At 43.3% G+C, this 21,253-nt stretch overlaps 1 protein-coding gene and 1 pseudogene across 1 annotated transcript; one reads left to right on the plus strand and one right to left on the minus strand.

Annotated features, from left to right (window-relative positions):
* Positions 1-552: 552 nt before the first annotated feature.
* Positions 553-2,358, minus strand: LOC138149336 (heat shock cognate 71 kDa protein pseudogene; annotated as a pseudogene).
* A 10,932-nt stretch (positions 2,359-13,290) lies between these two features.
* Positions 13,291-18,432, plus strand: SNAI1 (snail family transcriptional repressor 1). Its single transcript, XM_069072396.1, has 3 exons — positions 13,291-13,506; positions 13,982-14,500; positions 18,058-18,432. The coding sequence occupies exons 1-3, from the start codon at positions 13,428-13,430 to the stop codon at positions 18,237-18,239; spliced, it is 780 nt and encodes a 259-aa protein (XP_068928497.1). The 5' UTR covers positions 13,291-13,427; the 3' UTR covers positions 18,240-18,432.
* The last annotated feature ends 2,821 nt before the right edge of the window (positions 18,433-21,253 follow it).

The raw sequence follows: 21,253 nt of genomic DNA on the forward strand, positions 1-21,253 counted from the left end.
CAATTTTAAATAGATTAAATTCTCCAGGACAAGAATTGCATTTCCTCTTCTTTATACTACTGATAAAGTGCAATGTTGTTCACTTCTCTCCCTCTGCATGTGTTTAGGTGTCACTGCCTTGGCTACAGATTTGAGCCCTTCGAGTTTTGAAAAGCTGAGTGGAATGTTCTTTCTTCTGGTGTTTCTAGTTGACCTCTTCAGTGGTGGGTGCAGAAGAAACACCTCTGGATGGGGCTACTCCCCCCCATTAGACACACAAGGCATGCTTCCTGGCATGCCCTCTGCACTCTGATGAGTTTGTAGACCTTCTCCAATTCTTTCTTTTCCAGTTGTTTCAGTCATGTCTGACTCTTCATGACCCCTTGTGGGATTTTCTTGGCAAAGACACTGTAGCAGTTTGTCATTTTCTTCTCCAGCTCATTTTACAGATGAGGAAACTGAGGCGAACAAGGTGAAGTGATTTGCCCAGGGTCACACAACTGGTAAGTGGCTGAGGTTGGATTTGAACTCAGGAAGATGACCTTCTGGACTCCAGCCCCGGAATTCTATCATTTAGATAGATATGCACCATTTAACTGCCCCCCCCCCTTCTCTCTGCTCAAATTCTTCCTTCTCAGCAGTTGGCTCTTATCCAGTCAGCTGATTATTTTGTTAAATCTGTCAAGTCTTCTGTTTGTCTTCACCACCAGTTTTGCCTTGGAGTTTTGCATTCTCTACTGTAGCCTTCATGTTGAAAGCATAAGAGACAAGAGAGTTCTTGGAAGACACCTTGTCTCTTCACTTCTCATTTTAGCATTGTATTTCTCAGCTTTCTGGTCCATACACTATGTCTTCTTTGCCCAGATGATCTTTCTCGTCAGTTATAGCGATCTTATTCTTCTTGCCTGTGCCCTTCACATCAGAAATATTGCAGATGTCATTTTCATCAATCTCAGGAACATCTCTGGGGTTAGGGGGGATTTCTGGGAAATCAAACTTGTCAAATAGATTATTATCCTTTGTCATTGCCCTCTTACCTTCATAAACTGGAATAAGTCCATCAGTCACATTATCTGGGTAGGTGGTAAAGGTCTGTGTCTGCTTGATAGGGATGGTGGTATTACATTTGATCAAAACTGTCATAATTCTACCAGCAGTTTCAATACCAAGGGAAAGAGGACTGATATCTAAAAACAGCAAGTCCTGAACATTCCCAGATTTGTCTACAGACAAGATGGCAGCCTGGAATGCGGCACTATAGGCAGCAGCCACATCAGGATTGGTACTCTTGTTGAGTTCCTTGCACCTGAAAAAGTCTTGTAGAAGGTTCTCAATTTGGGGAATTTGAGTGGAACCACCCACCAAGGCCATATCATTAACCTGTGATTTATCTAGTTTGACATCCCTTAGGACCTTTTCCATAGGGTCCAGTGTGCCATGGAAGAGGTTAGTATTCAAATCTTCAAAGTGGGCAGGCATGATAGAGGTGTAGGAGCCAGTACTTTCATAGAGGGGTCAACCTCAATACTGGCCTGGGCACTGAAAGAGAGGGTATGCTTGGCATATTCATAAGTAGTACATGGTGGGCAGACAGCACCTTTCTTCTCACTCACATCTTTCTTATGTTTTCTCTGGAATTCAACAAAGAAATGGTTGACCATGAGGTTGTCCAAGTCCTGGGGGAGAGGAGTAGGGGGAGGGAGAAATTTTCTTTTTTTAAAGAAAGAAATTTTAAGCCTGAGATTGGGGGAAAAAAAAGACAGGCAAAAGTAGATTGATGAACTAGATATGCATTTTTAAAAATTAGAAATCGAATAAAAAAACCAAACTAAAGACAAAAGAGATATTGAAAATTAGAGGAAAATATACAAACTAGAAACATTTTGAAAAGCAATTAGAAATTATGCAAATAAAGTGATTAGAATGTCCATAAGCTTTGAACCAGAGATTATGTTACTGGGCTTATACCTTAAGAAGGCATGAACAAGAAAAAAAGTCCCCATATATGCCAAAGTAAGTAGCACTTTTCATGATAGCTAGGAGTTGGACACAAAGTAGATGTCCACCAATTGGGAAATGACTAAACACATTGTGTTAAATGAAAATAAGGGAATACTACTGTGCTGTGAGAAATGATGTATGTGATAAATACAGAGAAGCATGGAAAGATCCATATGAACTGATGCAGAGCAAAGTAAGCAGGGTCAAGAAAACAATATATACTACAACAATGTAAATGGAATGAACAATCACACCAAAAAAACCCAAAAGTAAATGTAACAAAATTATAAAGATCAAGTGGGACCCTATGAAGAGATATGAAAAGACATTCCCAACATACCCCTTCATGGAGATGGAGAGACCACAGGTATTATACATTGCATGTGTTTTCATTTTTTTTCAATATATTGATCAGTTGTGTTGAGTTTTGTTTTCCTTTCTGAAAATTATTATTTATCATATGGGATAGCTCCCTGGGAGCAAAAGGAGGAATTATACATAGGATACTGTAATGATGTAAGAAACAGTAAATATCAACTAAAACTTAGTAAAACAAAAATATATAAAATAACACTCCAAATATCTGACAATAAAATAATTGAAAATCAAAATAACCTAAAGGTTTCACCTCACACTCAGCAGACTGGCAAAAATGACAAAAAATAGAATGGTCAATTCTAGAAGGGTTACAGAAAGATGCACTAGGGCATTGTTGGTGGATCTGTCAATCAGTACAACCATTTTGAAAAGCATTTTGAATTATGCAAAGAAGGCAACTAAAAAGTCCATTCCTTTTGATCTAGAAATTCCACTAGTAGGCTAATATCCCAAGGATGTCATTGATAAGAAGAAAATGCTTACTAATGCCAAAAATATTTGTCACAGAATTTTTTGTGATAGCAAAGACTTGTAAACAAAGTTGGTGCTCATTGATTGGAGAATGATTAAATGAATTATGGTTCATGAATATAATGGAATATTACTGTTCTGTGAGAAATTATGACTAAGATGAACACAGGAAATATGAACTGATACAGAAGGCAGAGTGGCTCTGTAAACAGCTGAAAAAACAACATATATATATATATGTATATATATATATATATATATATATATATATATATATATATATACAATGACTATAACAATGTAAATGTAAAGATCAACCATGAAAAAAATCAAAACTAAATAATGCAAAGAATTCTTTGTATTCTTATTACAAAGAATAAGAATGTCTTGAAAGAAGATATGACACCCTTATATCTTATATCTAAGATATAAGACCCCTTTGCAGAAGTGGGAAGTCCACAATTGTGATACATTGTATACATTTTCAGACTTTTTCAATGTATTGATCCATTATATTGATTTTTAAACACTTTTATTTTCTTTAAAAATATTATTTGTTACATGAGATGGTTTATTGGAAGGGAGACAATATGGAAACTGGAGAAATTATGATTATTTTTAAAAAAAATGACATCAATAAAGACATTTCTAAAAAATAAAGAAGGACAAAAGAATAGGAACAGACCCCTTCCATTATATGTTACTGGTGTTGACCAGATTCCTTCTCTTTTTCCACCCCTGTGATAGGACCTGTGCTTGTTTCATGTGGGCATCAGATATTTCACTGGGGGTAGTTGCTGAGGAGTCCCTCTAGTGACTTTGGCCTTTTCTCTTATCCCTACTCCAATATCACCCTCACCTTTTTTTTTTTTGGCAGTCTACCCAGCTCTCTTGTATACTGGGTGTAGTACTTCCAGAAGCCTTTAAGGTTGAGGGGATTGTTTGGTTTCTTTGCCGCCTGAAGTTTGAGTGACTTAGTTTATGTTGTTTGTCCTTTGTTTTAGAAGAGGACCAATGACATTACAGGGTGATATCTTAACTCCTCATGAATTGGATTTAAGTGAGGCAGAATTTTACAAAGTCATCAGCTTTACTCTCTCTTTTTTTTTTTTTTTTAACTTTTTTGGAGAGGGGAAGACAGGGCAATTGGGGTTAAGTGACTTGCCCAAGGTCACAGGGCTAGTAAGTGTTAAGTGTCTGAGGTAGAGTTTGAAATCAGTCCTCCTGACTCCAGGGCCAGGTCTCTATTCACTGTGCCACCTAGCCGCCCCAACTTCACTTTCTTTTCCAGAGTCTTCCAAGTCTAGCAGCAAGACAAAAGTTCAAGATGACTGGTGATGGCCTGGGATGCAGTGGATGACCTTGGTATCTTTGATTTCTGACCAAGCTCTAAGCAGTCCACAGCACTTGCTTCAACCAACTTCATGGCCATTGAACAAATTATTCTCATCCACCCAGTCTGCTGGGGGGAAGTCTTCACATATTTAGGGGTAGATACCCATCTAAGTCACAGATGGGTTTGAGGCCTCTCAGCTACCTTCAACTTGGTTTAGCCCATCTGCTGAGAAGATTTTACTGGGGATGGCCACTGCTCATGCTAGAGCTTCTTGGAACCATAGGTGAGAGCTAAGTGCCAGACATCAAAGGTGGATGAAGAGACCTTAAAAGGGCTTGGCAAGTCCTTATGCCAGAGCTGCTAATCCTCTCTGAATACCCCATACACCTTGGCCTAGCCTATAAAGGAGTTATCAGAGTTTACAGTTGAGTTCCTATTGCTTATGAGGAATGATTTCCTGAATTTTTGATCTGCTAACTGTGGAGGAAAAGGGGAGTTGCATCTTATATATCCCTTTTAGCCTTGAAAGGTGTTTTCCTTTAATTTGTTATTCTTTAAAAGTTTATTTTTATTACATTTTATAAACCATGAATCCCTCATTGAATTTTTAACCCTGGAGTCTAAATCATTGGACACGGCACAGAATAACTCCCTTCTTCTTTGTAAAAAGGAGGAAGGAAAAAAGGAAAAATTATAAGGGGACTGATAAAAATGAATTAGCAATCATAATAGTGAATATGAATGGGATCAACTCACCCATAAATGAAGGAAGGCAACTAAATAGATTTGAAAGTAGAATCCAATAATATGTTATTTACAAGAAAAACACTTAACAGAAAAATTTACACAGGTATGATGGTATAAGGCAAAATTTATTATGATTCAGAATTCAAAAGGAGAGTAGCAATCATGATTTTAGACAATATTAAAAATAGAATGGTTAAAAGAAAAAAGCAGGAAAACTACATTTTGCTTAAAGCTACCTAGATAATGAAATAATATTAATAATCCATATATAAACGGAATGACTTTGGATCTAAGGCCTTGAAAGAAAGGCTAATTGAATTACAAGGAGAAATAAACAGAGAAATTACAATAGTTGTACACCTTAATGTGCTTGTTTCAGACCTAGACCAAATTAACAAAAAGATGAATGAGAAAGAAGCTAAATATCTGAAAAGGATTTTAGAAAATTAAATATGATTGAACTCTGACAATTACTGAGTGGGAATAAAAAGGAATATACATATCCATATATATTTCTCAGCTTTGTAAGATATCCTTAAAAATTGACTATACTAATACATAAAAACCTTATAAGTAAATGTAGAAAAATAGAAATATTAAACACACCTTTTACTGACCACAGTACAATAAAAATTACAATAAGTAAAAAGTGTTTGAAGGAACAATTCCAACTTAAATGGAGACTAAATCATTTAATCATAAAGAATTGATTGGTCAAAAAGCAAATCATGGAAACTATAGATAATTTCATCAAATAAAATTACAAAAATGAAACATCTCAAAACTTTTTAAAAAGGTGTATAAAGGAGTATCATTGTATGTTTTGAAGGTCCCCTAATATGTGGATAAGAGTTGGGGAGGAAAGACTGTGATTCATGTACTGAACTCATTGAGGGAAAAAGGGGAGTGTTTGGGAAGTCAGTGGATAACAGCTATCAGAATCTTGATTGGTTGGTAAATGGTTGGTTGGTTGGTTGTTGTCTTTTGTTCTTGAAGAAGCCCAAAATGACATCACTATATTGGAGTAAAGGTACAGTGTGTCCAACTGTAGCTGATCAGACCAATATGAGCTTAGAACACTCTACCACAGGTGGGGCCCAAGTAGTCCAAAAGAACATTTGGAGTGGAGATGTCTCTAAATGTGCACATCTCCTGTTTCTTTTGAGTTACTGCAATTCTGCTTCAATTATACAACATAGAGCCTTCTTTAATGTGGGGAAGCCATGCTGTGCAGTCAAATCCTTTGCCAGCATCTCCCATGTCATGCAAGTGATTCTAAAGTTCTTCAGAGAGACCTTGAGACTGTCCTTGTATTGCTTTTTCTGACTGCCACGTGAGTGCCTGCCTTGTATGAGTTCTCTGTAAAACAGTATTTTAGGCAAACATATATTTGGCATTCCAACAACATGGCCAGCCCATTGGAGTTGTACTCTCTGCAGTAGAGTTTGAAAGCTTGGCAGTTTAGCTCAAGAAAGGACCTCAGTTCTTATTCACCTTTTTATATTCCCATCCCACTTGTGTACATTTTGCTTTTCATGTATTAAATGCACAAAAAAATTATGAAGGAATAAATGAATGAACATGGGATAGAGACTAAAAAGTCCAATCTATGGCTGCACTGATTTTCTCTTATGACTAAAATAAAAAATTCGAAGTTTTCTGAAAGAGTATTTCATGAGATTTTAAGAATTATTTGTATAGTTTGAAACAATTATGAGACTTGAATTAATAAAAAATCTTTAGCAAAAAAAAAAAAAAAGGACCTCAGTTTCTGGTACCTTATCTTGCCAGGTGATTGTCAGAATCTTCGTAGGACAAATCAAATGGAAGCAATCCAGTTTCCTAGCATGGCACTGGTAGACTGTCCAGCTTTCATAGGCATACAACAATGAGGTCAGCACAATGGTTCTGTAGACCTTCAGTTTGGTAGGAAGTCTAACACCTCTTCTTTCCCATACTTTCCTTTAGAGCATTCCAAATACTGAGCTAGCTCTGGCAATGCGTGTCTCAACCTCATCATCTATGTGTACACCCCAGGAAAGTATGCTGCCAAGGTCCGTGAATTTATCTACAATATTCAAAACTTCTTCGTTTGCTGCATGCTTCATCCATGTATAGATGGCATGGTGTTGACTGGTGGAGAACCTGCCATTTTCTTGGTGCTAATTGTTAGGCTAAAATTAGCACAAGCAACAGAGAATTGATCTGCACTTTGTTGCATCTCAGCTTTATGGATTGAGGGAACTTCAAAGGAGAAGTTTCTGAGTGATGGTGATATCAGGAGGGCCTGGAAATGGCAATGGGGATCAGAGAGTTCTCTGGCTCCCCCACTTCCACCAATGAGTTGGGGACTGTGAATAAACGTGCAACTGGAAAGGGTAGCCAGGGAAGCTACGTTATTAGTAGGGAGCCAGGTTTCAGTAAGAGTCATAGGAAACGAAAAGATTTAAGATGAAAGCAAGTTTGTTACCTATGGAGCAGGTGTTCCAGAGAGCACAATATAAAGGATGGGCAGCTTTAGAGTGGGATATTGGGGAAGGTGAGGAGAATGAGAACAAGGGAGTGGGCAGAACAGGTAAGTAATGACAGTGGGGGGGAGGGGGTTTCAGAATTACTAGGATGAGTTGGGTATGATGAGGCAAGAGCTTGTCAGTCCTTGAGGAATGACTTCAGGTAGGTTATTAACATTCCTAATTAGGGGTTTGGCCTCAGAGTGGAGTTTTCTCAGGGCATGGAAGGTAGAGAGGAGGTATCCATATGAAGGCAAGCTTAGGCAGGTTATCTATAGAAGGAATGAATGGCATTTCAGATATTAGCCCTTCTCAGTAAGCAGACAGGCCATCTGAGAGGTGGAAGGAACTCAGTGGAGTGATGCTTCTTTCTTCCTGGCCAGGCAGGCCTGGTCTGGCTAGGAGACCCAGGAAGGAGGGGTAGCTTCCAACAGGGAAACTCCTGGAATCAGAGTGGGAAGGGATCTTATACCATAAAATGTCAGATTGAGATGATGCCTTGGAGAGAATCTACTCTGATCTCTTCATTTTACAGGTAAGGAAACTGAGGTCTAGGGAGCTTATTTGACTTGTTCAAGATCAAACAATGAGTTAAGGCACAGCTGGGATTAGAATCTAGGTCTATATTCTCCAGGTCAGGGCTGGTGCTCTCTCTCTCTCAAATAAATATTTTATAATAAAAAATGAATGCTGTTAATTTAAAATGACCAAGCTTGACACCAAAGAAGAGCTATGAGAAGGCATTTCTTTGTAGGGGTGGAGAACTATAGGTATAAAACACCACATATGACATCAATCCGTCCCCTCCCCCCCATGTTTGTCATGCTGAAAAATTTGTTTTCTTCTTTTTAATTCTTTGTTATAAGTCATGGTTCTCTTTCCCCATTTCCTCTTCTGACTCTGTTTAGACCTCTCCACCATTTCTCAGTAGTCTTCTCACCTGGGAGATCCCTCTGCCGCAACAGTCCTTCCTCTGATAAATGAATTCCTCCCTAGCATGTCCATTCTGAGGAAGTGTTCTGGCCAACCCTGCATACCCCTCCATTCCTCTCCTAGCCCCTCTGGCCTCTCTGTTCTTTATCATGGGGGAATGGTAGTATCTTCTCTCCCCCTCCTCCCCAGTCACTTTTCAGCTTCCTTTTATGTTTTGTCTTCCCTGTTAGAATGTCAGCTCCTTGGGGGCAAGAACCACCATTCCTTTTACTTGTATGTGTATTCCCAACTACTTTGTTGTTGTTCAGTTGTTTTCAGTGGTGTCTGACTCTTTGTGACCCTCTGTGAAGATTTTCTTGGCAGAAATACTGAAGTGATTTGCCATTTCCTTCTCCAGCTCATTTTACAGATGAGACTGAGGCAAACAACGTTAAGTGACTTGGCCAGGGTCACACAACTAGTAAGTGTCTGAGGCGAGATTTGAACTTAGGAAAATCATTTTCCAGACTCCAGTCCCAGCACTCAATCCACTTTGACACCTACCTACCCATCCCAACTACTTTCTAAGCATTGAGAGATAGAAAGGAAGAGGGAGGGATAGATTGAGAAATATAAGTATTGTAAAAACACTTTAAGAAAAATGTATACAAAATAAAATGGATGTTTTATTGATATTTTTAACGTTCCCTAGTGATTCTTTCTTCCCCAGCCCTTCTGGAGCTATTATACTGGACCTGTAGGTGTTGAGTACAAAAGCTCAAACTGCTTTTGACCAGCAGAGGGCAATAAAGCATTACTGAGAATGTATATTCACCCCATATCACTATCAGACAGAGTGATAGTCTGACCCTAACTTAGAAAGGCACCCGACTCCGTGACCACTAGGTTCTGAGGATGCACCAGAAGAATACTGTCCTTGGAATAACTGACATCTGGCCAGGCTGGACCAAGGTCAGAACTTACAAGTTAGTGACTGGTCTCCCTCTCCTCCCCCAGCTCTGGGAAGCAATTCATTTCCTGTCCTTGGACATCCATGGCAAATGACCCAGCCCCTCTAGTGGATTCACCTTGAAAGAAAGTCAAATGGCCCTTTCCTCTTTCCCAGGAAGTTGTGAACTAGGCCCATTGTTAGGGGCTACTTTACAAGTATTCAATCAAAAGACCAAGGGGCTTAAGCTTTTTGCTCAGGTATCTAATCTTATCAGTCCCCGAGGTTGCTTTACAAGCTGTCCACTCCCTAGACCTAGGTCTTGTGAACTTCAGAGCTTTTGGGGAGATAATTGGTTTTTCAATAATTCAATCAAAAGAGAATCTCCTATTCCAGACTTCAAAGGGCTCCTAAGGTGGAGTGTTAGCCAGGGAGGTGTGGGGGTATTTGCAGTTAGTTTTTAAAGGACTCTGAGTTGACACCTAACATTTGGTAACACCCGAGTTCTACCAACAAGGACTCATGGATCTGGATTCCAAAGGTCCCTTCAGAAAACATCCAGTCCAACCCCCTCATTTTACAAAGGTGGAAATTGAGGCTTAGAGAAGCTGAGCAACTTGTTAAAGATCCCCCAGCCAGCAAGTGACCTGAATGGGATGGGGAAGGAAGTAATGAAGGAACCCTTTCAGAGTTATCAGATAATGTGAGGTGACTGACTTAATAACTCATTTGTAATCCCAAGGAGAGAACTATCTTTGAAATCTGACCCACCATCTGAAATACTGAAGATAGCTCTAAAGACCTTACCCCACCCACCCACCCACCTGTGTGGCCCTAGGAATATCATTCTCTCTTGAGTCTCTCTTTTCCCCTCCATAAAATATTCAAGATGATCAAGAAGGTCCTTTCCAGATAAAGAATTCAGAGACTTTAAGAATCACAGGTTGTGTGGGGTGGCTAGGTGGCACATTGAATAGAGCACTGGCCCTAGAGTCAGGAGAACCTGAGTTCAAATTCGGCCTCAGACATTTGACACACTAGCCTGTGACTTTGGGCAAGTCACTTAACCCCAATTACCATCAAAAAGAAAAAAAAAAGAATCACAGAGTGTGGGGGCCAGGGCTTGGTGGTTTCGGGAACCACTTGGCCAAGATCTCACAGGTAGTAGTAGTCTCTCACGTGTATATAGTGCTTTACTCAAGACAATCATGAGAAATAAGTCTTTTAATGATTTTTTACCCCCATGGTCCCAGCTCAGGAAATTGAAACTCAAGAGGGTAAAATGATTTGCCCAAGGCCACACAGGTTAAAAAAGGGAGAGGGGGCTAAATGCTATCTTAATGGGGGGTGGGTGTGGATTCCAAATAAAATTTAGTTCTAGTGCTTACAATTTAATTATAAAGTGAATATACTGCAACTATGGAATTCTGCAAGTGTTTCATTGAGCACTTAATAAGTGCTTGACTTGGGAGGTAGAAAGGAAAAGGAAGAGAGAGAGGGAGGGATATATTGAGATTGTAAAAACACTTTAAAGAAATGTATATAAAATAAAATAGATGTTTCATTGATATTTTTTAAATAGCTAAAATATTGATATTTTTAAAAATCTCAAACATTCCCTAGTGATTCTTTCTTCCCTAGCCCTTCCGGGGCTCTATACTGGACCTGGAGGTGTTTCATTTCATTCATTACCATCTCCGTTATCCCACTCTTGCTGCTTGCTAGCTATGGGAACTCAAACCTTTTTGCACCTTTCCTCCATAAAAGCAGAAGGTAGACAGATCTCCAAGAGCTCTCAGATCTGTGGTTTCTGTAGTTACTTTGCGTGCTCTCTCTCTCTCTCTCTCTCTCTCTCTCTCTCTCTCTCTCTCTCTCAACAGTTGTGGAACCAACGTGTTCTAATTCTCTTACTCCTCTTTCCAGGACACAGGCTACTTCTGCAAAGAACCTGGGAGGCTATATTGCCCTGGCTTTGGGGAAATCTCACCATAGCACCTGCCGGGTTTCTGGGTGTGACACTGGACAATTCTCACTCAGTTCTTCCACTCCCTTCCCCCCCCCCCCCCCCGCCACGCCCATCTAGTGAATTCCTAGCATATAGAATTCTAGACTCTTGGAGTTTGGAAGAGACCTTGGAGGTCATCTTGTCTAACTTCCCAGATAGAGGACCCACTTAATCAGCCTCACTGCCTCTCCCTTCCCCTCCCCACCCCCCAACAACAAGTGAGGCACAGTAGTTTGACGCAAAGAACACCACCAGTCTTAGGGTCAGAAGAGTGAATGCTTCCCAGCTTGGGCTCTACCTGTACCTCATCTCTTTAGATCCTTCTCTGAGCCTGTTTCCTCCTCTGGAAAAAAAAAAATCGGGTGTGTATATCCTGCCTTGCCGGCTTCATCGGTGTGTTTGTGAAGATGAGGTCAGAGCAGATGTGAGAAAGGCTATTGTAAACTTGAGAGGGCTGTAGGAAACACTCACATGTTGGTACCAACCACTTCAAGGTTAATGTGATGTCCCCCCCCCCCCCCCCCCAAGCAGTCCTTCACAGTTAAGGTGAGCAATTATTGTCAGCCCCATTTTACATGATGGGAAAACTGAAGCTCTGGGATGGGAAGGGACTTCCCCGGAGCCATAGTTTGCAAAGCAAGGGTAGGAGCTAAGACTCCGAGCCCGGGTTCCGGTTTCCCTTCTTTTCATTACTCCGCCACACGATGCATTTCCCCCTAAATTATTACAATACATGCATAACATATTATTAGGACTAAATACATGACCTTGGGCAAGTCATTTCTATTTTTGGCTTCAGGTTGCTCTATTTTATCCCACATCCATAATTATCAGAGGGGCCTGGACTCTATGTTCCAAAGTTCTTTCCAGTTTCGACTTTGTCATTCTGGTTCTGGGTGCTGTGTGAGTGTTTGGGCAAGGGGGTGGGGAGGTGAAGGGAAAGAAAGTTTCCTGACACCTTCTGGGTTCGCCTTTCTCCTTCCCCTCCCACAAGAAGATCAAAGGCCCAATTAAGGAGGTGCTAAGGGCAGAAGCCGGAATTTCAGGTGTCAGTCCCCAGGGCTAGGGGAGTGGGTCCCTGTGGATTGAGGGAGGACTGGAATTATGACCACTCGCCTAAATTGGGGGAGGAGAGCGTGGTGGCGTCTTGGAAAGTGCCCTGGACTTGGAAGTCCAGGGCTCTGGCTTTACATCCCCGACTTAACACTTAACTAGCAGCGGTGTGACCTTGGGCGTGTAGCTTCACTTCTCTGAAGATTCGTTTCCTCATCTGTAAAATGGGGGGTGGTTATACTTTTACTGTTTACTAGGGGTATTGCGATGGAGGTGTTTTGTAAAACTTAAAAACACTATATAACGGGAGCTGAACGGAGAGGAGGAGCCACCCCAGCTTGGGCTAGGGTCGCCAGAGGGCGCACCCGAATCGTTGAGAATTCAACTCTACTCAGGGCAAGAGGACTTTTCTGGGTTCTCGCCCGCTCCCGCTCCAATATTGAATTAGGTCACGGACATCTGGAGTCCCAAGCAGCCAGAGTAGGATATAAAAGGGGCCCCCAGAAGGTGCCAGTCCAGACTAGTCGCCCCTCTTACGCCCCTGGGGCAGAACTGGCCCACGCATCCTGCCTCCGCCTACACCTGCCGAGCTCAGGTGCTGGAGGGGTTGGTGGCTGGGGGTGGGGGAAGGAGGGAGATGCGACAGCCACCACGTGTCCCGGCGCAGGAAACGTGTAAACTCTCCAGACAGTGTTACAACAAGAACGAACACCAAGAGAACCAAGCTTCCATTGAGCACCTGTTCCACCAGCCAAGGTCCCAGTCTGGTCAGAGGCCGGGATGTGGCTCGGGCTGCAGGACCAGCGCTCTGTGCCGAGCCACGCGGACCCTGCCGATCTCAACTCAGCACCTGCCCCGATACTCTGAGGGCGGGGCCTGGGGATGTCTCGGTTGCTGATTGGCCTAGAGGTGACAAGTGGGCGGGGCGATCCGCCTCCTGCCACTCTGGGCTCAGATCCCCTTTATTAGGAAGTTCCCGGGGCTGGCAATTTCAGACTGGCGTGTGAGAGCTGAGTAGTTAAGAGTTTCCAGTACCGTATTCCCAGGCGCAGTGGTCAGCGATCGAGCCCCAGTCCCAGAATCACCATGCCTCGCTCCTTTCTAGTCAAGAAACATTTCTCCACCAGCAAGAAACCCAACTACAGCGAATTGGAGAGTCAGACAGGTAAGGCACCCAAGCTGGGGTGGGCAGTAGGGGAGGGAGAGGTTGGCCAGGAATAGGACCAACCTTAAGTTGACTGAGTGGGCCAGGTTGAAGAAGAGGAGGTACCATCCTCTAAGAGCTCCTGTATACACCATGGGATGGAAACATCTGGGCAGCTGGATGAACTTTGGGTGCCTGCAGGATGAGCTAGTGGGGAAGTCCTGGAGTGACTTGGGGATAGGAAAAATGAGGACCTTAGGAGTAAAAGGGTTTGGAGTTGGGGAACCTTTTGCTAAGATACCAAATGGAAATGGTTCCCTGAAAATTTTGGAGCTTGGGGTATCATTCAGCCTGTAAGGGGAAAGACCAGAGAAGCCTAGGACTGGGGAGGACTGGAGAGATTCAAGATAGATCTGGGAGGAAAGGGTCCCTTTAATCTGGAGAGGCTATGTCCTGTTTAACCCTCTTCTTTCCTCTCTTCTTTCTCACACTCCAGTGATTGTGTCTCCTCACTTATATGACCAGTCCTACCCGATGTTGGCCATTCCAGCACCAGAGGTCCTCAGTCCAGCAATGTGTTACCCTCCACTGGTCTGGGATAGTGGGCTGCTCTCTAGTTTCTTTACTCCCCTGCCAGCAGCTGCTCCTGGACCCCCAGAAGAGCCCAAGGCCCTGGACCTGACTTCTCTGTCCAGTGATGATTATGACAGTGGCAAGGGATCAGATCCCCCAAGCCCAGTGTCCCCAGAAGAGGAGGCAGAGAAGTTCTCCTGTGGTCAGTGCCCTGAATCCTACACCACCTTGCCTAGCCCCTCCAAACACCAGCAGCTCCAGCACAGTGAAGATACCCAGCCTAGAAAATCCTTCATCTGCAAGGTCTGTGAGAAGGAGTATGTGAGCCTTGGTGCCCTCAAAATGCACATCCGAAGCCACACACTTCCCTGTGTCTGTAAGATTTGTGGAAAGGCCTTCTCCCGGCCCTGGCTGTTGCAGGGTCACATCAGAACCCACACAGGTAAGTGACCCATAAAGTATCTTCATCCCATCCTCTTTTCCTTCTTCATACATGTTTTAGGATTACAGGATTTCAGGTGGGGCCTTGAAACACTAGATTGTTGGGAATGGGAGGACTCTTGGAGATCCACTAACCCAACTCCTTAATTTTTTTATGTATGGGGCAGGTTTTGTGGAGTTAAGTGGGACTGGTGATGTTAGCCCTATTAATGGATGATGAGTGGGGGGGATGGCTTGCCTAGGGTCACAGGAGCTTAATGCCTTACTCATACAAGTATAGTTATACTTGTTCATTCATTCATTGATTTTAGCATTAAGATCAATTGATTTTAGCACTATGACTAATATCCAGGCCTTCTGAAAGAACAATGTGTCAGGTACCAGGAGGGATGAGAGGGGACTAGAAATAAATAGGCTTGATGCAGTTAGTAACAACAAACACTTACTGAATGAAGTATTTACTGAACACAGGATTTCAAGGGAGTGGCTGGGGAGATAGAAAGTGATCTTATTGTCTCATTGCATCCTGTTTTAATTTGTCATTTTGTTCTGGGAGAGGCCTCCTTTGGGTAACCAAGTTCTCTTCCATCTCAGCCAAATGGGAAAATTCAGTTTTGGATTTCTGAGAGTATTCTTTTAAGAAGGGAGAGTTAGTCAACCACCTGGCTCAAACATGAGTTTAAGTGAAAGGCTCAGACCACGAAGTTCCCCCTCCTCCTTGTTCCAGCTTCTCCCTTCTCTCACCCATCCCCCTCATTAGGGCTTTTATATGCAAAAAGGCCTCACCCATTCTAGCTTCTGGCCTCTAGATATAATGGAAAGAGCTACTTAATCTGGGATATAATCCAATACTGGATCTGTAAATTTATTAGCAGAGTGACCTTAGGTAAGTAATTTCTCCTCCTCTGGGCCTCAGATTCCTCATCTATAAAATCAGAGGGTTGGACCAGGTGACCTCTAAGGTCCCCTAAGATCCTATGATCCTACTGTCTACCTGGTGAAGTCCTCTTAGGTACTAGTGGGGACTGATAAGCTCTTCTCAGGCCCATGAATCCCCCCAGATTTCCCTTACACATAAATATTTTTTTAAAGGGACATTCATTCAATCTGGAAGCCAAAAAATCCTACTACAAAAGCTGCTGTTGAAATGAATGATTTCAAACCTTGATTTTCCTTGTCTGCTTTAATGGCAGCTTTGGGGGTGGGGGAGACAGTGAGGGCTGGTGGAAGGAAGGGTGAGCAGGTGCTGTGATGGAGCCATGTCTGTGCACCTGTTACTGTGGGCCGGGCAGCTGCTGGGCCCAGGGTGCCTTCCCCTTTTAATCCAAGAAGTATCACATATACAATGCAGCCTTCCCCTGCCTTTATACTCCACACAGGGCTGGGGCAGCCTTGCCGGTGCTGATTTCACACTCGCTTAGCATGGTATAAAGATGTCTGAAGGAAGTTGGTAGAGAGGCGGAGGCAATCCACTGGGGCATAAGGCTTGAAGGCCTCAAAAAAAGGCCCTCCATCCCCCCCCCCCCCCCCCCCCAAAAAAAAGCCTTTTCTTTTTTAAAGGCTCTTTCTGAATGAAGTTTTTGTAGGCAAGTCCATGGCAGCTATAATGATTCAAGAGAGCCCCTTGAATCCCTGTTATGGCTTAATATATACTCTCCCTTATTCCAGTTATACCTTTTCTTATTTGTTCTCCTGGAGAGTTCCATACCATCAATAAGATTTAGAACTAGAAGGTTTCTTAGAGATAATTGCATCTAACTCTCTCGTTTTATTTTTGCTTTTTGGAGGGGAGAGGGTAGGGCAATTGGGGTTGTGACTTGCCCAAGGTCACACAGCTAGTTTTTGTGTTAAAGTGTCTGAGGCCAAATTTGAACTCAGGTCCTCCTGACTCCAGGGCCAGTGCTCTATTCTTCTAGCTGCACCCCCGCCCCCCCCTTTTTTTAACTCTCATTTTATATAGGTGGAAAATGAGCCTCAGAGTTTGTGACTTGTCCAAGTAAGCAACTCTGCTAAGATTCATTCATTCATTCATTCATTCAAGAACATATTATGTACAAGTCGCTGCATTTGGCACTGAATAGCAAAGAAATTATGTTCTACTGGGGGTATGAAGGTATGAGATAAGTGCTTATATACAAAGATCAGTATAATTCAAAGCAGAGAGTGGGGGTTGGGGTGGGGCAAAGGAGACATCCCAAACAAAGTACTCCAGGAATATCTGCCATAAGGAGAAGAGCACTTTCTGGTGGAGGTGATTAGGAAGGTTTTTAAGATGGGAGGTGGTGCTTGATTGGAGCTTTGAATTTGGATAATGACTCTCAAAAGAGAAGGACCAGGAAAATGGATAGGGAAATGCATAAAAATGCACCCAGGCTGATGACCTAATATCTGGCAGAGGCAAGGAGGTTTTCATTTTTATCATAAGGGCAGAAGGGAGCCACTGAAGGTTTTTGAGCACAGGAAGAGGGGGCATTGTTAGACCTCTCCACTAATAGAATCTTCCTCTTGAAAGTGGAAAGTACAGTGGCTAGGCACAGTTTCTTGGTAGAGTAGGTACTTTATAAATGTTTGTAAATTAGGGAGATTTTTTTGACCAGAGAGTGTAAAAGATTGGAAGGGGCAAGGAAACCTTCCTTGAGCCAAGGAAACCAATTAGGAGGCCATTATAGCCATCCAAGTGAGTGGTGATGAAGGGCCTAAAGAAACGTAATAGTGGCAGGTGGAGTAAGCAGGACCTTTGACTTCAAATCTCCCGATCTTTCCACCAATCGATCATGCCTGCCCCTCCCCAGGAGGCTAATTCAGCTCCCTATGGGCTGCCATGTTTTCCCTCTGGCTTTCACTTTTTTGAGTTCCCTGATGTTGTATAATACATCTTCTATAGTGCTTTGAGGTTTATAAAGTGCTTCCTTCACCAGAGTCTGGTGAAAGAAGTAGTATATGTGATTATTCCCATTTTAAGGATGAGGGAAAATTACTCCCCTGCCTTTACAGAGTTACCAAGAGGCAGTTTCCTGCCATTCAGGTGCTATGATGTGAAGTCAGAACACTTCAGTTCAGTCCTTTAGTTCTTCCCTTCATTGCCTCTGGAAGCGTGGACACCTTCCTTCCCTTCTCTGTAAAATGGGGGACTCCTGGCCTTAGAAGGGGCCTTCATTGTCATCTGTTCCAGTCCCCTCTCATTTTAATAGGTGAGGAAATTTGGTCCCAGCGGTTGTGACCTGCCCAAGGTCACCTGGGTAGGATTTGAACCTAAATGGTCTGACATCATAGTACATTCTTTTCCCTGTGCCACAATTGTAAGCTTGATGGGCTCCAAAGCCCCTCCCAGCCCTAAATTCTCTGAAACCATGATATGAGTGTAATCATTGCTTCTCTAATATCTTAAAGATAGTGCAGGAAGGCCCACTAGTCCAGATTCCTGGGCTTACTGGTCATGCCGAAGTTATCCAGGCCCCAGTGAAGGGGGGTGGTGAGGGTGGGGGTGAGACGGCCCTTTAAACCAGAAGAGAGGGGAGAGGTTCGCTGGGAGCCTCACTCTGCCTTGTCTCTCCCTAGGGGAGAAGCCGTTCTCCTGCACGCACTGCAGCCGCGCCTTTGCCGACCGCTCCAACCTCAGGGCCCACCTGCAGACCCACTCGGACGTCAAGAAGTACCAGTGTAAAAGCTGCTCTCGGACTTTCTCCCGAATGTCCTTGCTGCACAAGCACGAGGAGGCGGGCTGCTCCGGCTCCCGCTGAAAGACTGCGTGTCCGGGGAGGTCCCAGGCTGCCTGGAGTCTCCCTTTCTCCCCTGCCAGGAACCCTTCCCATGTGGTGAAAGAGCCAAGTGAATATTTGCCATTATGATTTTCAAGGGGAAAAAAATGTTTCTATAGGAAATAGCTCCCTCTGTGTTAACTCCAGCTGTGGAGCGGCATCCCCCTCTCCCCTCCCCCCCCCCACAACCACACCCCCCCCCCCCTTTAACCTTGCTGCTTCAGTCCTCGATGAAAGGAACTGGTGACAATTTTCATCTCACCCTCCCCCGCCCCACCCCCTTTTGGACTCTGTCTTTTTTTTTTAAGGCCGTTCCGGCATTTCCTGACTGTAGTTTACAATTTGAACCGTGACAGTTGCAGCTGGTGTCTGAAATGTCGCTTACAGTCAGTCTCTGGGGGTGTTGTCAGCCTCCTCCGGTGAGGAGGGTGTGGAGGCAGGGGGAGAGTGATTTTTTTTTTCTTTTTCTTTTTTTGGTGCTTTTAAACCAAGTCTGTTGGTCACTATTCCTATTCAGAATCCTACAAATTTCAACACCCAACCCCCTTTTGCCAAGATGAAGGACAAAAAAGCAATCAGGGGGTGTCCTAGTGAACCTTTCCCAGTGGGTTCTGATGGTCTATCTGCTTCTGTCTGGAGGAAGCCACTGCATGTTCTAAGGTGTAACTATGCGCTTGGCCAGCCATGGTCCAGCTGCCTGCCACAATGATGGACCCTTGGGATGCCTGGGCCTTTGACAACCTCCCCAAGAAGCATGAGGAGCCATTTCAAGTCTGAATCCCTATTTCTGGGGTAGTTCTGAGCTGGAGCACCTGTTAATATGACTCTTAACTGCTTTTCAAGAGAACTGTGACTAATAGCGAGCACTTGTCGGGCATACAATAAGGGGGCTGTGCAGGGCCTGGCCCACTGACAGGTGTGTCCTCAGCTATTTATGGTGCAGACAGGTGCACCAAATAGGGATCTCAGCCTGTTATTTTTTTTTTCACATACTCAGAAGATGTTTACATTTCAAAGGTACACTGGTATTTATATTTTTATGCCACATTTTGTACTGATGAAACATTTTTATAATTATATACACACAATTTATTGATATTCAATAAAGTGCTTAATTTATAAAAATAAGTAATCCCATGGATGATTTGGTTTTGATTTCAAGAGTTAGAAGGGCAAGTGAGTGTGGATTATCTGAGGCAGGGAAGGGGGCAGCTGGTGGAAGAGGTCCTTTCCTCCATTGCCTCCCCACCATCTCTTGTTGATTTGGAAATTATCTGTGGAGTTTGAAGGAAAGAGCTCTGACTTGGGGATCAGAAAAACAAAAGACAAAAAACAGAAACTTTTGGTTTAGTTTGACTTTGGACAAGGTGCTTCCCTGATTCTCAGATTCCAATTTGAGATTCTTGATGAGAGAGATGGACCAAGGATTCTGTTAGCTCTTAGCTACTAGTCAAATTCAAATTTCATTAACTTCTAGTTCTAGCCCCTGTAGTTGACAGGGGAGTGGGGGCAGTAATGGCGTAGGAGCTTTGTGCAGACATATGTTTCCCAAAGAGGCTACGGTAGATCCATTCCTCCCCCACCCCCTTTACTCCAGAACTACAGGCCTAGGAAGTTCTAATCTGTACCTTGAAAGGAAAACATAACTGTTGACTTTTGACTTTTGGTGGGTACAGGAAAGGTTTCCCTTCCCCAGCCCCCATCCACATCTCATTCACGGCCTCCTGGAATTTGTCATTAGAAAGCATGGAGTTGGGGGTGGGATGGGAAGAAAGGTCTATTATTCCCTGAAATCCAGTGTAGGAATGTGGTCTTCCAGGAAGGAGAAAGACAGAAAGCTTTCTTTGCAGGTCTCTCTATACACAGAAAGAGCTCCTTGTGGGATAGACCTTGACTGACCCACCTCCTGGGTGGTGATAAGCGTAAAATGTCTTTTGATGGGAGGAAACTGGATGAGATCTGTGACTTGGAGGAAGTAAGGTTGAGTTACAGAGGTTAGGGTCTCCCAGTTTCCTGTCTCTGGTCAGGAATGTAATTTTTTTTCACAGTGTCAAAGACTTTGGGGTGACAAGTCTTTCATAGCTATGACTGCAGAATTCTCAGAAGAAATGCCAGCCTACATTTCCACAGGGGCTGCTTCCTTTGATGATGGCTTTGGGGACTGGGCTGGAATCAGGACTATTGATTTGGGGGATTTATCTGATTCAGAATTAATGGGTTTACCTGCCAGTTGGTGGCAAATGGTCATCAGTTGATGGTGATGGTGGCAAGACCCTTCTCCACAGTGACTGGTCCCTTCATGGATTGGGTGTTAATTAGTTCAGGGCTGGAAGCAAGGCTAGAGGCCTGAAGAGAATTGTTATTCCCAAGGCTCTTGGATTCTGGGTCCTGGGCTATCTCCATTGGGATCTAAAGGGAGCTGGTGGTTGAGGTCATAGTGGTAGTGACTCACCTACCATTTGCTGACTCTTGGTTCTGGGCACTTTCATTGGCTATCTCCCATGCCTGGAATACTCTCCTTTCTCATCTCAGGAAACTGGCTTCCTTCAAGTCCCAGCTAAGCTCCTACCTTTTATAGGAAATCTTTACAATCCCTTTTAATTCTAGTGCCCTCCCTCAAGATTATTTCCTATTCATCCTGAGTGGCTTGTTTGTACATAGTGGTTTGCTTGTCTTCTCCCCTATCAGACCAGGTAAGCTGTTGGAGGGCAAGGATTGTCTTTCCCCTCTCTCTGTATCCCCAGCACTTAGTAGGAGGCAAAGAAATTAGTAGGCACTTAATACTTATTGACTGATTGACTGTCTCTCTCTAGGTGCCTTGCTGCTTCAACTAGGTTGGCTTACCTTCAGGTACTTAATATGTGATTATTGAATTGAATAGAAATATTTAAAAGTAGCAAATACTGGAAAATACTGGATTTGGGGTCAGAAGACCTCCTTTGGAGTGGCTGGCACTTAGAGTCCTAAGTCCTCTGGCACTTAGAGCTATGTTAGCT

This window comes from Petaurus breviceps, unplaced genomic scaffold (genome assembly GCF_028583685.1).
Source record: "Petaurus breviceps papuanus isolate PSGF00001 unplaced genomic scaffold, PetGlider_PUasm1.0 90847, whole genome shotgun sequence".
In the NCBI taxonomy this organism is placed as follows: Eukaryota; Metazoa; Chordata; class Mammalia; order Diprotodontia; family Petauridae; genus Petaurus; species Petaurus breviceps.